The sequence below is a fragment of the Gymnogyps californianus genome, chromosome 6 (genome assembly GCF_018139145.2).
Source record: "Gymnogyps californianus isolate 813 chromosome 6, ASM1813914v2, whole genome shotgun sequence".
Taxonomy (NCBI): domain Eukaryota; kingdom Metazoa; phylum Chordata; class Aves; order Accipitriformes; family Cathartidae; genus Gymnogyps; species Gymnogyps californianus.
In genome coordinates, this window is record NC_059476.1 from 37,698,737 (window position 1) to 37,715,492 (window position 16,756).

Below are 16,756 nucleotides of genomic sequence, written 5' to 3' on the forward strand. Positions count from 1 at the left end.
TGCCTGTGTATCAACACAAAGAGATCATTGAGCTCCAGCCTTAATATCTATCATTAATTTGAGAGAGATCGCCTTTCCTGGATACCAGGTCACTCCGTGAAGGTGATGCAGTCTATAATTTTTGATACTCGTGGGACTTCCATTTCTATAAGTTCACCTAAGGCTTTTCTTCCGCCCAGTTAAGGGTGATCGAAGTTGCGGTTTTTTCTTCCCTGCAGCTTATGCTGCCCACCACAGAAATACTCCTTAATCTCAACAGCATTGAAACGCATTGAAACTTTCACTTCATTAAAGTAATTCATGAAGCCATTTTTTGGCCATCTTCGAGCCAGCAGACGGGTAATGTGCTGTCTGACCGCGGGATTTGTGACAGTAGGACTCAGACCTATTGATCCAGCGCTCTCCGTGCCATCAGAGCCAGAACTTTGCTCCAAAGTGAATAAAAAAGCATAAACTGAAGTGAGCTGGAGTTCCCTTTACCACTGCATGAACTGAGCCATCAGGCGTTTCGGATCCAGTGCACCAGAGACGTTATGGGATGCACGTGTAGTATGGATGCCCACCACACCACGATTTTAGGACAGAAGGTTTTTCCATCCATATACAAAAATATTTGCCCTGTAGCCAAAGCGAGGGGATGCGCAGCTGTGCCTTGGGAAGGTGGGTGCTGCTGAGGAGGGCTGGTGCTTGGGCTGAAGGTCCTGGGCACCCTTGCTGGGAGCAGAGCAAACAGCTCCCAAAGCCGATGCTGCCCACCACACTCCCCGTCGTCTGCTGCAGGGAAAAAAAGCCCTGCTGTATTTAGAGACCAGGAGACTTTTTCCACAAACAGCGAGTTTGCTGACAAACTGAGTTTCAGAAGAACTAAAATGATTGGATCAATTTGGCAAAACCTGGGGGAAAATGCTCGAAGTGCTGAAATGGCTGATCATTCTGGCATTTTCAGAACTGCCTCATTTCGGGAACATTTAAATTTTTCTTCAAGTTTTCTATTAGAAATGGCATGCATATACACTGTCAGGAGGAAACGGGGTGACTGTGTGCTAAGAACAACATAAAGCCTTTTTAAAATTTCAGAAAAAATGTTTAGGAGAACATTTTATTTGGGTTTCAGGCTTCCTAAACCTCCTTGCTTAGGCTCCCTTTTTTTAAAAAGGGCAAAAAATATTTTGGAGCTGGTTTGAAACATGTTGTTTCAGAAAGAAAAAGGTTTGCCTCTCTTTGGATGCCTTTTGAATCCCATGATTTATCTCCCCCGCCTCAGACCTGTATTTGCACTTCAGCATGGAAACAAGGGCTCCTCTCCGCACCCAAACCGCAAACATCGGGGCAGAGCAATGCAAACCTGTGATGGAAGGAAGGAAGGACAAATATCTCTGCAAAGAGGAGGTTTTCCTCCAGCTGTTTTGGGATACTTTGTGCTTTCTGCCCCATACCCTGCTCCATCCTCCCTTGGCCCCCGGTGCAACACCGTGGTCACGCATGTCAGAGTGAAGCAGCAGCCCTTACCGGAGGTGAGTTCTCGTAGATGTTCGTGCTGTAGGGCAGGTTGATGAAGATGGGGTCCATGTCCTGCACGTCTGTGATGGTGATTGCCAGGTTGGCCAGAGTGGACAGCGGCTTGTTTTTATCTTGGTCCTTGAAAAAAACAAGGGGAGGGAGGGGGGAAAGAAAGGATTTCTATCAGAAAAATAGAATTATTCAACAGTATTAAGTCTCTCACAGTTGTAGTTGGGTCAAAATTTCTGAATAGTCCAGGTAATCATCTCTTTTTCAAGCTACCTGCTGGAATTATTGTCCACTGTACCTCCCCCCCTCTAAGCTGAAATACAATATGCATTCCATTCCAGCATTAGCCCTTTAAAATAGAGCAAGCACCAATTTAGTTTTCATCACATTTTAGGTGGAAAAGAAGCAACACCGTTCAACATATACTTCAAAATATAAATTCCCTCCTAATGCAGATACACCCTAGGGCACCTCCACACTGTGAGACCCAGGTCTGGTTGCCAGCAGACTTTCATACCAGCACATCACAGCAGAGCATCTCATACCCCCCAGCGCCGCTGCCTCTGCACAGCTTGGGCTCCATCGGCTGGAACACAACAAAGCCCACCAGCTCCCTTGCGTTTCCACTGCTCTTCATAACCCTGCGGGCTGCACTGCAGTCGCAGCTTTATCCTTTTCTGTATTCACCGCTCTGAGCTTTGGCAGAAGGTACGTACACCGACTGCTGCTTCTGGTTTCTTAGGATGCCTCAGCTCTCGCACAGAAAGCAGAGTGGAAACCTGAACCGCAGGATACGTCCTCGCAGTAGCAACCTCCTTTCTACTGGGCTAATGGCTTTGGCTCCGATAAACTGCAAACCTCTCCCTCCCGCCTTGCACGGGGACTGGCAGGATCGAGGTAACCAGGAGCTGCCTTTCGATGCAAGCCAAGCTGCAGGGAGGTGGGGAGCCATCTTCCCTGCTCTGCGAAGCAGGTCACAAGCACACAGCAATCTTAGGACGAGCAGTGGTGGCCCTCGAACACTTCAACGCTCTGAGCAGGAGCATCATCTCCCTTACATCCCATCACAACCCATCAGGACGGAGCCGCAAGCACTTTCCCGGAGCAAGACCCTTCTCCAGCAGCCGACGCAACAGCAGTACGTGCTGCCAGCAGCTTGTCCTGGCAGATGCCCTGCTGCCACCGGTTCTCTTGCTGGAGCCTCGTCCCATGAGTGCTCAAAAGCGACCCCAATGCCCACAGCCCTTTGCTAGAAGGGCAGGAGCAAAGCAGATAACACATGAAGGGAAGGAAATAAATCTCTCCTTACCCCCTAATCAAGCACCGTGGTGAAAGGCAACCATTAGAGGTTACTGCACACTTCTGCAAAATGGCTCTGAACAGCGGCAAGGACTGATTGCCAGAAGATTAATGTTAATTTAAACCGTATTCAACAACACAGCTTGTACATTATCCTCTTAACCTGCAGGCCTCAGCGTTTATGGCCTGGATGGATGCTTATTTCTGACTCGCACTCTGCTGTTAGCGTTATCAGGTTGAAGTCTTTTGCTTCTTCAGATAATGTTTTTTTCCCGTCCCCTTCACCTCTTAAATTTTGGTTAAAGTATTACAGACACCACTGAAAAAGCAAGCACATTTCAAGTTTCCTCACCTACCGTCTCTCACACTGCCCTTTCCAGTCTCTTTCTGCCCTTGCTGCCTACATCCCTGGGATCAAATGGCTCCTACCTTGAACCAAGGCTCCACGGCTCTTCTTGGAGCCGCCTCGAATTTACCATCACCCCAGTTCCCACTCCGGACCATGCAAACCCTTCATCAGGCAGGCAAGAGACTGCATTTGCTCTTCCAGCTCCTGCTACGCTGGTGCAACTCTCATCCTCCTTCCCAGGCTGAGCCTTGCCCCAGGGTTTCTCATTGCCTTTCTGCTAGAAATTACCAGCGCCCTGTGACCGAGCCGAGGAGATATTCCCACAGCTGCAATCAAGCCCAGTTCAGAGACTTAATATTTAAGTCTTTGAACTCCCTGAGCTGGAAATCACTAGAAGCCAGGAGCATATTAGGTAGCGAGTACCAGATATGCCCCCATTTTATCTTTGCTGGTAACTGCACCGGGCGTACGAGGCTAGATGGAGCTGGATGGACCAAGGTGGCATCCTTGTGTCCTTGGGGAAATCAGAATGGGACATGTGGAAGAAAGGCATGTTTCCACTGGGGCTTGTGTTTGGTCCCATGTTTTGTAACCCACTAGATAGTTCAATAGCACATCCTGGGAAAGCATTTTGTCGACAAGAGACTCACAAGGAAACAAACAACGGGCAGGGCCTCTTATCACTGGAGTATTTAAAATTAAATGAGGTATGTTTCAGAAAAAATGAGCTCCTGGGGAAAACTCCACAGCCTCGAACACGTAGGGATTGGGCTGAAAGGTTGAGCTTTTTGCCTGTGGCCCTGCGGTCTGCGAATGCCCAGCCTCCGTGGCCACGGAGAGAAAAGCAGCCCTGCGCAGCCCTCCACGTCCTCATGACATTTGTGGCTCTGCATCAAGACAATGATCTTGATTAAATCACATGCTTCAAGAGCTCTAGCCAGCTGCCTGGAGGGGTCGGGAAAGGTTTTTCCCCCCCCGTCTCCTGAATGCAGAGTTGGTCAGATGTATTGTAGGGCTGAATCTCACCTTCCTCTGTTGCATGTGAGATAGGAAAGGAGCCATCCTCCAGAGCGCCTGCTTGTGTGGTGCTCCTCATGCACACACTCCCTATCGAGCTCTCGCTAGATTTGACACCAGGGAAAGAAGTTTCCCATTCAGGTGGGGCATGAATTTGCCATGGTGGCCACCTGGACATACATCTCCCAGGGGTCCCCTCTCAGTACGGTGGTATTGACTGTAATTAGGACCTTGGTTTCTCCTCTGTCCACCAATATTTTAACTCTTGATGTCTGAACCCAGCTTCTGCTGAGTGAGGCTCAGGGGGTTTAATACAGGTGAATCCACTTGTAACAAGCCATGATGCACAAGGAATGAGACCGGAGGATTTAATGGTCTGTATGCCCTGTACTGGCTTTCTTCACCAAGGGAGCTGCTCGCCTTTATGCAGAAGCCCCTGACACACGGGCGATGCTGTTGGAGAGGTGCAGCTGCAGCTCCACGAGCTGCACAGCAGCGATTTGAAACTACCCGCACACCGCATTGCTATAACACCTTTCTAAGTGGAAAATGCTAGACGTGCCCGGGAAGATGCCAGAGTACAGCAATAAAATAAGTAAGCAGCAGCTCCTTCCCCATTGCAGTCCCTCCAGAAAACGCCTCCTCCCCTGCAGCAGCCAGGGTAAGGCTCACCGTTGCGTTGACCTGGAGCTGGTACGCCTGAGTCACTTCGTAGTCCAGCTCCCGTATCACCGACACGATGCCGCGGCCGCTGTCGATGGCAAAGAAATTGGAAGGAGGCTGGAAGGAGTAAAGCACGCTGCCTCCTGCCCCCTGGTCTGGATCTGTGGCATTCACTATGAAAATCGGAGTGCCCACTGGTGTATTCTGGGGGGAAAAAAAAAAAAGAAAAAAAATATATCAGTGAAATTGTGCACCAGCCTATTTTCCCATCAAACGCACATCAGCGATTTCCTTTGCCCACCAGAAAGAATATCTAGAGACCCGAGAACTTCAGTCCTATATTTTCAGGACATTTATAAGTCATACAGCTGTTTTCTTTATTACAGTATTGCAGCAGCTATAATAGTTGTTACACACTTATAATAATAGTTATACAGCTGTGGTCAAGATGGCACTGTATCACAAACCCTTATTTTCCCAGACATCACAACTCTCCAGAAAAATCACTCTCTTTGCTGAAACTTGTTTTCTGCCCAAAGGCACTTTTATTTTCAACGCTGATTCACTCTCTGTTTTCACCATAAGGCATTAAATATGAGAGAGCCTCAAAAAAACCGCATTAAATGCAACGCAGAACTTTACGTAAAATTCAAAGTTATAGTTTCCACAGCAACTAGAACCTGGCCCGATTAACGCAGGCATTAACAGTTAAATCGTCATAAATCTGGAACTAATCTACATGCATAAAATATGCAGCTGAGTGCACAAAATCAGCAATGGCAAATGCAGTTTGGCACTTCTTATTGTTTAACTTCACAGCAGGGAGAACAATTATCCATTTTTGGTGGAACAGCTGCATGTTCCTATGCAAATCTTAAATGCATATTCTTGTCTCTCTAAAGGCAGAAGCACAGAGCGCGAGCAAAAAGGCTTTGCTGGGGACCCAGGCTGCAGGTACGCACAGATCACGACCGCTTGGGCAAGTCCATATGTTTCTAACACGCTCACAGCCACGTTAAGGGTTGACGAAGAGCTAAAACTTGAAAGGGAGACAGCAAAGGTCAGAAGCGAGATGTGACAGCGGCCAGTTACGGCCAGTTGGGATAATACGGATTATTTCTGCAAACCTCTTCCCAAGCCTCTGCGTTTTATTGTTAACTTTGTTCGTATTAAATTATTCGTCCTCGGCTCACAGAGAAGTATCACGAAGTGCTGAGAAGGTGGAAAGGAGACTTGAGGAGAGGCAGAGCTTAGAAGATGGGGCACTGCTTCCAAGTGGAGCTCCTCCTGCAAATCCTTGGCCAAAGCCGAGCAACGAACTGAGCCATTTTCAGGTTTTTTGGGAACCACAAAGCTTGCAGTGAACCACAGCCAGGGCTTCAGCAAGGCTGTCCCAGCCCACCACCTCCACTAGAAAGCATGAGAAACCAGGGCTCCACGCTTGGAGATCTGATTTAACCAGTTTAATACTGGGTGATGGCACCAGAAAAGAACCAAAGCATCTGAATTTCCCCCGGCGAGGCTCAGGCCAGCAGAATCTTGCCTTCAAGGCAGGCGGCAGCATTTGCTGTGAGCTTGGCCAGGCGGAGCGGGGAACCCAGGGCACGTCCTGCAACTCACATTCATGAGTCCGGGCCCTGGACACTCATCCGCGCATGTCCCTCACGCCTCCCTGCCCTTGCACCCAGCCACACAGCATTGCAGGGATGCTCTGACATCTAAGCTTGCCTTGGGCTCCAGCAAAACTCCACTTTCCTTACTTCAGTGTCACTTCTGCCGAGGTGCGAGAGAGGTTGCAGTTCCCACCTAGATTTTTCATTTGCTTTCTTTTTCCCCCCCCTCTAAATCAAGCTGCTAAAGAAAGCCTCGCAGGGCATGGCCTGAAGATTATTTTTTAAAGCACCTTCGAGTTTTTTTTGTGATCAGCAATCATAAAGGCATAAAAGATATAGCTAGAAGGGATCTCAAAAGAGAAACCTGTCCCCATACTACACCTAAATCATTCCCATCCTTAAAGCCTTCTAGTGACGGAGACACCACATCCTCCCCAGCCCGTTTGTCCCAACAGTTTGCTACCCTTTACCTTACAACTGCTCGTCTTCTGGCACGCTTAACCCAGATCTGATCTGATGCCGTGTAAGCCCTTGACTTTGTGCCATGCACACAGCACGTTAATCCCGGCTTGTGCATTTCAACTGCTCAGGAACCAGGACTTTCTCAGCTTGGGAGGCGTGTTGGGGTGGAGAAGCCCTTCACGGGGGTCCGCGGTGGGTGTTTGCTTTCTGAGCACTCACCAAGACACCTTTCTCAGACAGGACTAGAGCATCTCCCCGTCCCTCTTTGGGCTACCTGCCTCCCCCAAGCCATCATCAGCTGGGAGCAGCCCCACAGCATCCCGCAGCCCTCCCCTCGCTGCTGCCAGGGGACTACTTCGACCACCGTGGTCCACGTGCTCCAACAACTGCCTTCTCAGATTCCTCCTCCAGAGCCACCAGGATATCAATGTCAGGACGAAAAAGCATTACAAATTAACCATTAATAGGGGGAGGAGGGGAGAAGCAGCAAAAGAGTAGACGCGGGGTTGCACCGATGAGGTCTGGGGTATATTGTCCCCAGGAACAATAATATTCATAAGGATAAAGCTGAACTTGATGAATATGTTTCCTCTTCTTTTTAAGTGCCCCTAGCCACTCCTTTTAACATGCAAATCCGCTCTGGTCACCCGTGATTATGGGGCTGTGCCGGGCTGGCTGTGAAAGAGGAGAGCTTGATTTCCCTGGCATTGTATTTCATACAATAGCCCAAAAGCAGGCTTTGAAGAGAGTTCATCTCCTCATCCTTCTAAAGGAGAAGCTGCCTGGAGGGACACGGAGGTCACCAGCTTTGGTGCTGTCAGCTCCAGCCCCTGCAGACACCGCCTGAGCTCTGACTTGACGATTACTGTATTTTTATCCTTATTTTACAGCTTTGCTGACCAGGTCCCTTTATTGGCCAGGAGAGCAAAAGCCATACAAGCTGGGTGTCAGCTCTGGACAAAGATCTGGCTGGTCCCAGGAAACAGTCGTGGGCATCTACACCAAAGCATCGGAGGGGCTGGGAGGGACCCCAGGGCAGGACCTCAGCGGGGGGCAGTGGGCACCTGCAAACACGAGAGTGGGTGCACGAGCAAAGCATGGCGCGGGTGAATTTAGGAGGGGAGCAGAAGGGCTCCCAGGCAACAGGAGGAGCGTTACAGGAGCTTGAGGCCGAACAGCATGGTCGCAGAGGGGGAAATCTCCGATACTGCCCAAAGTGCGCAGGTCAGCGGGAAAATTTCACTACCAAATGCATGCCCTTATTCCCAACAGCACACAGGTCAAAGGATGCAGATCTATAAGAAGTGCTCTGGGTAATGCATCTTTTTTCCCCAGCTCAAATTCAAGGAGAAAAAAAAAAAAAAAAAAAAAAAAAAAAAAACCACCTCTGGCAAGGCAATACCCACTGTGGGTTGCAGACACCCCATATCGACAGTCCTCCGGGAAAAGAGGTCTCATTTTCAATGTTCGTGCCCAGGCAGGACGCAGTCAGCACTCAGGGAATTTCAGATCATCTGCCTTAAAAAGCATAAGAAGTATGTCTTTAAAATCCTCTTGCCGTTTTTGGGTCAAACAGGCTCAAGATATTCCTCAGCAGGAGGCCAACGTCTTTATTTCTCAAAAGATGCGGCCCATCATCTAAACAATGGAGCAAAACATCTGTATAAACAGAACTGGCTTGGGTTTGTGTTTGATGGTAAATAACAGGCAGAGGGCACGTCCCAGGGAGGTGTGATTGGTAAGCCCTGCGCCAGGCCAGCTCAAGACGGACCCTGCTTCTGCATTTGCAGCCTTCGGCCCATTTATAGGGCTCTTCTGCACGTCCCTCCGGGCTGTTCTTCCTTAGCAAAGATTAATTGTGGTTATGCTTAGTTCACTGACAGGCAAAAATAGCAAATTCTGTCTTTTCCATCCAGAAAAAACAGAAATGCAGACAGACGACAGCCTACAGGCGCTTCGTGGCAAACAGGTGAGTTTTCTACACAAGTCACCAAATTTTGTCATTTTTAAAGCTTTCGACTCTCTCAGCAGCCAGCGATGAAGCTTCACTCACTACAGAAAAAAGAACTGGTGACAAAACTGTATCATGTCATTAAATCTTTGTTACGATGCCAGCAGATGTGAGATAAAAATAAACATGCAGACAGATGCCTCCCACGGAGGAGGAGGAGAAGGAGGGCAAACGGGAGCGGGACCTGCTCCCGACCTGTCTCCAGCACCCCATCCTTCATCCGACAGCTCGGCAGGCTCCAGCACCCAGGTCCCCCCTCGCCCCGAGCAGCTCCCGGAGTTAAAGGGCAGTGGTGAGCCAGCTGCAATACCGCTGAGCTGCGTGGGCTGGGGATGCCGGGGTGCAAGGCAGCGAGGCCATCCCTCGTTTTGCAATAAATGAATAAGAAAGGTTCAAACTGTTGTAAAAATCTTACAGGAAGAAGCTCTGGGGGTCCTGTTTGCTGGAAAGAAATACTGAATGGTAACAGTGTGTTACACGTGGCTACCCAAAGCACCAGGAAGGCTAAACCAAAAGCAGCGAGGTACAAGGGGAGACTACTCCATTTCAGTGTATCACCAATAGCGAGGAAAGACTTGGACTAAAACAAGGAACGAACAACCGTAAAATCCCTGTCCAAACACGAAAGGACACTGCTGCATAAGGTAGAGGCGAAGGAGAGACCAAGACCTTACCTCTCTTACAGCAACACAGCAGGACGACAAGGCGATATGCGTGTTCAAGTGACCAGAAGGAAGCTGTGTTTCCATCCAAAAGCTCTCACGGGTACAGACCAAGCGCGGCCCACCGCAGCAAACACCTCCCCTGGCCTGGGCTGTCACCTCCCGCGCAACCCTCCAGCACGAGTGACCAGACACAGACGTGTCCTGTGTTAACCCTGGCACGTTGACAGCTAGGACACCGAAGCCTTATACAATATTCTCTGCAAAAGGGCAGCTGAGGCTGAAGAAAAGTTTATCAGAAAAGGGCCTTTTTAAAATATTTACACCTCACTCTCTGGCCACACCTATAGTCTTTAATATCTTATCATGAATCCTGCTATAAAATGCATTAGTAATAAAATTTCTGATGGATGCTGCTCCGACGCAAGGTGGCAATACAAGGCGGATTACAACCCGGAGGAGATGCAGCCTCCGGAGGCACGACATGCCCTACCAGGCGGATTACACGGCCGCAGCTGAACATGAGGGGTACTAGGCAGGACTCCCTAAAAACGTCAGAGCACAATCTTCTCTCGTCTGCCACCAAATGTTCCCCGAGGGCTGCAGAACCAGCTCTGCTGGGATGAGGGCTGGTGTTGGAGAAGCACCGGGGACCAAAGCAGCGGCAGGACCACGCCAGCAGAACGAGGACCGGAGATGGGCTGGGTGAGGCGCTCCCGAGGAAAAAACACCCAAATCAAGGAAAACTTCAGGGTGGACAATTTTTAAGGCATACCTAAAGCTATGCGAATGAGCTCTTCTTTCACACGGGCCTAAAATGAAAAAAGGCTGTTTGCAGAAAAGCCAGCATCCACCCCGTTTCACCAGGCCCACGGCTCCTGCTCCCAGAGCGTACAAAACCCTCCGGCTGTCACGCAGCCACTCACCCTGCTAACGGAGCAGATTTGCACGGCGCCTTTGAGAGCTTTCCACCACAGCAAAACCATTTCACGGGCCACAGGCTGCCAACACCTCGAACGTGCCTTGATCCATCAGTCTCGTCCAACTGGCCTGACACCGGGCGCCCGGCAGGCAAAGGGCTGAGAGGGGGAATACGTGGCGCTGACTTTTTTACAGCAGGGTCAGAGTCGGACAGAAGTAAAGGTGGGAGATGAAGCGGAGGAGATCTGGGAGTTCGTTTCTCAGGTACTCCCTTTCCCTTAAATGCATCGACTTTTCCAACCTACAGACAGGTTGTTACAAGCTTTGGTTGGGCACTAGAAAGGTTTCGTTGGGTTTATTTGGGGACGGTCCCTCCAGGCGTGCTACTCCCCATCTCCAGTGGCTGGCCACGTAGAGGACCTCCACCTGACCTCCCAGGGCAAAGTCACCCAGCAGCACTCCCAGCAGAAGCTGGTAGAAATGATTAGGATGCGGATGCGCACATGCTGTACCAATGCAAATAATGTGGAAAAACGGCAGGCAATCTGGCCGAACAGCTGTCTGAAGGTCGATGAGATGAGGCGACGCAAACGGACTGGGGGGCATACAGCGACGGGCAGGAGGGCTCGAGCAGCAGGCAGCCTACCGAGCTGCCTGCACTGCGATCTTCGCATCAGCATTGAAACAGTCTCGCCAGCCCTATTTCGGGTCCTGCTTTTCCCGCCCCCCACCCCTGCGCTGCCCCTGCATCAAGGCAGGAGCTGACCGCTCCCATCAGGAGATGCTCCGCTGCTTCGCGCTCCTGTTATCTCTCAGGTCAACCTATTACTCTTAAGCAATTCCCTGCTGCTGTTCCTGGCGGCTCTTTCCCTCTCCCTGCCTCTCGCCACCGCGCAAGCAGGGCGGATGAAAGGACCTTTGCGCTCTGCTAAAAGCCGGCTCAGACACCCCTCTGCTCGAGTCAAAGGCGCTCCCACCATCCCATCTCATCGCAGGGCGGGAAGGAGGGTTGATGCCTCTTGCTCAAGGCAGGGCATCTCGGAGGCGCTGCGTAACAGAGCTGACACTGAATCCAAGTGCTCTTCTGCTACAGCTGAAACCCTGGCTCCCTCGTCCCTGGGCTGCCTGGGACAGATTTAAGTCACCTATTCCTGTCCGGGTCTCATTTGCTGCAGGAGATAGCTGCAAAAGCAGAGCCAGAACCCTCTTCCAGACTCTGCCGAGAGGAAAAACCAGCCCCAGGTTTCGGTTTCCCTCCCCAGGCTCCATCTCGGAAGCGGCCCGACTGCCAGACTGCGTCCCTTGCTTGCGTGCCAGCTCTAGATGCTCGCATGGATGTGTGCAGACTTCCAATTCCTGTATTCTTTATTACACTTTTAATTACATTTATTAATTGCATTACTGCTAGTCCGAGCCAAGCAATTTCCAATTTCAAAGTTTGATTTTAAAACCTGATAATTTCCTTTTTTTTTAAATTTTTTTTGGTTGAAATTCACCCCACCTTTCAATCAGCTCTCGTTAATATGTATCTCTTGTTGCTATCTCTATTAAGTGACCTCCCTCATTATCGGGTGACACTGGCGAACGGCCACCGCAGAGCTATAATTCAATTGAGGGGCTTTTGAAAACACCATAAACACAGCTGGAATAGATGCATTATAGGAGCTGGAGACTGAATTAGCGGCTGGATAACCGCACTTGGAGCTGAGAGCGCTTATTCACGGCAGACACGGCCCGATCCAACGCACGGAGCTGAAGAAAGGGACATTACAACCAGCAAGCCCACGGGGGAATTCGCCACGCTGGCAGGACAACAGTGCTCAGCAGGCCGAGGGCAAGCAGCCACAAATGGGAGAGGATGCTCTGGTATCCCGCAGGATAAAGCTGCTCGCTTTTTCCAGCCCAGAGCTGCCCCGTTTCCCACCGAAGATAACTCTGCCCTTGCCAGGACGGGGCTCGGATGGCTGATATATGGCACGGCATCCCCGAAAGCTGGGCGCACAGCAGCTCTGCCACTTCTCCTCGTGGCACCCGTCACTTCTGCAGCGCAGAAGGGCAAGCCCAGGAGAGGCAAGAGAGGGCAGATGGGAGAGGAAGGAAATACTAATAAGAAAATAAAGAAACCCACAACGTTCCTCCTCTTATTTATAACTTCCCAACTGGCTCTGGCCGCTGTCCCTTCCAGGCAGTGACATGATAAGTGGGACCTGTCACCCCCCCTGCTCTCGGGAGCAGCAGAGTGGCCACGCGGCTCAAGCACTCATCCAGAATGGAGTTATGTTCAAAAAAGAAAGCAAGGGGAGGAAAAAAGCACTATACGGCAGAGCTTTCAGTTTCCAGCTTCAGGGGCAAAAGGAGCTGCCTGCCCCAGACCGCAGCAAGCGCAAGGCTTGGGCTTGCACAGGGGTTGCACCACGACCTCCATCCCCAGCCAAACCACCAGAGCCCAGGGACTGCTCCTCTCTTCCCTCCCTCCAAACCTTGCCTTCATCTTGGTGCTCGGTCTCTCCCCATCCCCAGCCAGCCCTGCCCTGCCCAACCATCCGCCACACATGCCAACAACTAGACAGAGAGCAGCCAGGCGGGTGAAGCACCAGGAGAAACAGAGCAAAGAGAAGAAAGCGAGTTCCACACTGGCTTTCAAGAAGCCATCCCGCCCGCGCCATTACAGGTTATTTAAGCAGACAGCCAGCTTTGTCCGTCAAAGCTCATTTCCCTCGACAGCCCCTATTTTGAGGTAACTCGAGCTATTGCCCTGCGCCCTGGGTTTGCATTTGCTGCCCCAGATCTCAGGAGACCATGAGTGGCTTTCTCACAGCTCCGCGAGAAGTAATGAAGAGGAGCAAAGCTAATGCCAGTGGGCTTACATACTCTGCGCAGGGGAACCTCTGTGGGAACCTTTCCAGCAACCAAAAAGCCACCGACATGGACTGCTACGAACATACAGCTATGGGAGCATAAAGTCGTGAGCACAGAAGCACAGTCCGAGAGATCAGAAAAACCCGGGTGGGGTTGATTGTTCCATCTTCGGACAAGAGGTGGGGAGAGCTCTGGCAGGGACAAAGTAATCTATGTTTTCAGCCTCCTCCAGCAAGACACATCTCAGTCAGCAGGTCTGATAACTCCTGCCAAAGGGCCTTAAAGGCGACGGCCAAGGTGCTCGCTAGACCGTTCCTGATGTTTTTCAGCAGCCCTGCAAACACTGAGGGGCGGCAGCGGAGCGGGCAGAGCAACCAACACGCTGTCAGGATTTCTTCAATGGGAGTGACTTCAGACCTCTCAGCTACGTCAACTCAAGGTGAAACAACGAAACCCTCAGCGTAGCTCTTGGCTAATAGGGAATTAAAGGGAAGGAGCAGCATTAACACCTCCCGCAAGACTGACAGACAATAGATCCTGCTCTATTCTCTCTCTTGTCTTTCTATCTGACAACAATCTTGGTCAAAAAGGGCGACAGAGTCAAAGTCACATACATCATCTTCTCTAAGCCATATGACTTGGTGCTCTGTGAGATTAACACATAGAATAATTCAAAATCAACACAGTCAGCTAGCACGTAGCCCTCAAAATACAATTGTAAACAAGGAATATTACCAGGCAAGTGTATTTTTAATGGACTCCTGCTGGGAACCTGCAAGGTCTTTGCCCATTATTTGACATTTTTACCAATCATCTGGAAGAGTGAAAGCACGGAGGTTGGGAGACAGGTAAACAAAGGCCGCAGACTGTCGACATTGAGCAAATTGCTGGCAACTGGTTTGAACCAATACATATTTTTTCAGCAGAGTCCTATATCTGAACCAAAAAATACATCTCTCCTAGGAAGGGGGATCACCCTATAAAACAGACTGTTTCCTACTGCCCTGGGAGGGGACAGAAGAAAAGGGCGACGAAACAACCACCACTTCGCTAACTCGGCGCCCGCAGCCGAATCCCGTTGGAGAAGCCACATTTCTCTCCCATTTCTGCCCATTATCCATCTCCAGCCTTCGAGGAGCCGGGCAGGGCCGGAGCAAGGGCTGGGAGGCAGCCCGTGCTGCCCTCCTGGGCTGCTATTATGTCAGTCCCAATTTCGGAGACGGCAGATGGGAACCCAAGATGGTCTAACGAGATGTTTGAAAGTCAGAGGCAAAAGCCGAGAATGTGAAAACCTGTCAGTCGGAGAGCTCCTGGCTTCAACGGCACGGCTTCGCTCCTGCTGGTGTGATTTTCCTGCTGGAAGAGGGCGTTCGGAGCAAGGGCGCGCACCACAGATGGTCCGGCACCCCTTTGGCTGCAATCTTGCTGGAGACGGTGGGCATGGACCGGGTGGATCCAGGTGGCCACAGTCAAGGTCTCCACTCCTGCCTCGGCTCTCAGCACTGGCAGAGGTGGCTTTTGTCCAGGGAAGCAAACGCAGCCCCGATCCGCAGCAGCCAGTGAGATTTTCCACTATCCCTCCCCTCACTATTAAAATTCAGGAGCAAAGTCAAATCACTAGTGTGATTTACTGCTACCAGCCAACATACATTGTGGGGTGAGAGAAGAAATCCCTTTTCTGATTTCTGCTCGGGGATGATACCATAAACTAGACAGATCCTATTTTTTATATCCCATTTTATTTGCAGTTGCCACTAACTTTTACTTTCTAAGCCCAGGGAGAGGTCAAGAAGGCGGGTTAAGTGAACGCGTCAGCCTTTAAGCTGGGGACGAAGGATGTCTGGAAGCAGCACACCGACCTCTGGCAGCCGCCTGTGCCAGAGCCGGCGAGGACGGGAGCGGTGCAGGCTGCCGTGCCCTGAGCCCAGGCAGTAACGAGGGTTACTCTTAACGGCAACCCGTCCCCATCGCTTCGTCTGGGTAACCCTTGCCGCAAGAGGTGCAAACTGGCACTCCCCATGGCAGCCCATCGGGTAACGCTCCAGGTTGCAAATGACTTCCATTAAGGCAGAGCGTTAATACAATGCATTACAAATGAAATCCTAATGACAGGACACTGGCAGTATCGCTTCTACTTGATATTAATTGGGTGACAGTTTCTTTTAATGGTACATTAATTAATGCAGAATATCAACGGAAGTCCACGACACCCGCATTAATACAAATGAATTCATTATCATCGGTGTTATTACAAGAAACGACAAATAAATCTGTAACAGTGGGGCCCTTCAAATAATAGCCACGAATCATTAGGTATTGCATTCATTTATACCGCATACTGCAAATATATACATGCAATCTGTGGATGCTTATCTATTCACACGTTCCTCTGCATGCCAGCCCGGTATCGGTTCCTCTCTGGCTCTCGAGCTCTCCTGAACCACCTTTGAGGACCACCCAGTGGCCAGCCCAGCTGGCCAAGGAGAAACTGGGACTTGCTTTCATGCCAACTCACCACCAGAACTTCTCGCTATCTCCTTCTCTTATCCCACACTCACTTAATGACCATCTCAGGTCTTCAAAACACTCTCTGATCTAGCAGACGTATTCCTGTGAAGAGGATCACCTTTCTTTCCTCTATCTCTTGCACTACCATTTTAGCCAGGCAGATAGAAACCTGCCCGCTTTACCACCTTATTTATTTATTTTACTGCTTGTTTATCCCCTGTTCTGGTAGAAAAGCTAAAAGTGCCTTTCACAGCACAGAGTGGCTCGCTTCTGACCATAGGTGGAGCAAGTAATTTGTTCTCAGAAAAGCAGGGGAGGGGGGGAGTCTCTTTGAAGTCTGGGATTTGTAGGTCCCAAAGATCCATCAAAAAGAAACTCTTGCGAGAGCCTCTGCAGCAGCCTGAGAGCAGGTATCACTCTCAACACAAGCGAAAACAAAATCCATACAGCTGTGCTGATTCAAAAAATATTTTCCCATCTTCCTGAGGATGGCTTTATTACCAGAGGAAGGATCGATAACAGTTCAGCTCGGGTCTCCTCATCGGGCTTTGCCTCTTGCTGACACACTCGTGTTAAAACAGCAAACTCCAGCACGGAGCGTTTCTATCGAGCCATGTCGTGACACGGCTCCCTTGGAGGGACTCCAGCAATGTGGATACCGCTCTCCCATGACAGCTAGCACCCCAATTTGCTGTCTTCCACCACCTCTGCAGTGCTTACAGGCAGAAAGAACAGTTACAAACCTGGCACAAAGGAACGTGCGCGGAATATTTTTTTTAAAAATACAACATATGAAGACTTACTGACTTGCCCTTGAACCGCTAGAGCAGGAAAACCCAGCAAAGGAGCTAGACCAAGCTAATTAAGACATATAATAAAGGCA

At 50.2% G+C, this 16,756-nt stretch overlaps 1 protein-coding gene across 1 annotated transcript in view; it reads right to left on the reverse strand.

Moving 5' to 3' along the window:
* CDH23 (cadherin related 23) overlaps window positions 1-16,756 on the reverse strand; it is a 160,759-nt gene that overhangs the window by 112,964 nt on the left and 31,039 nt on the right. Inside the window, 2 exon segments of the mRNA XM_050899416.1 lie at window positions 1,510-1,638; window positions 4,847-5,041. Of these exon segments, the coding sequence (XP_050755373.1) occupies window positions 1,510-1,569 (60 nt within the window). The 5' untranslated portion in view covers window positions 1,570-1,638; window positions 4,847-5,041.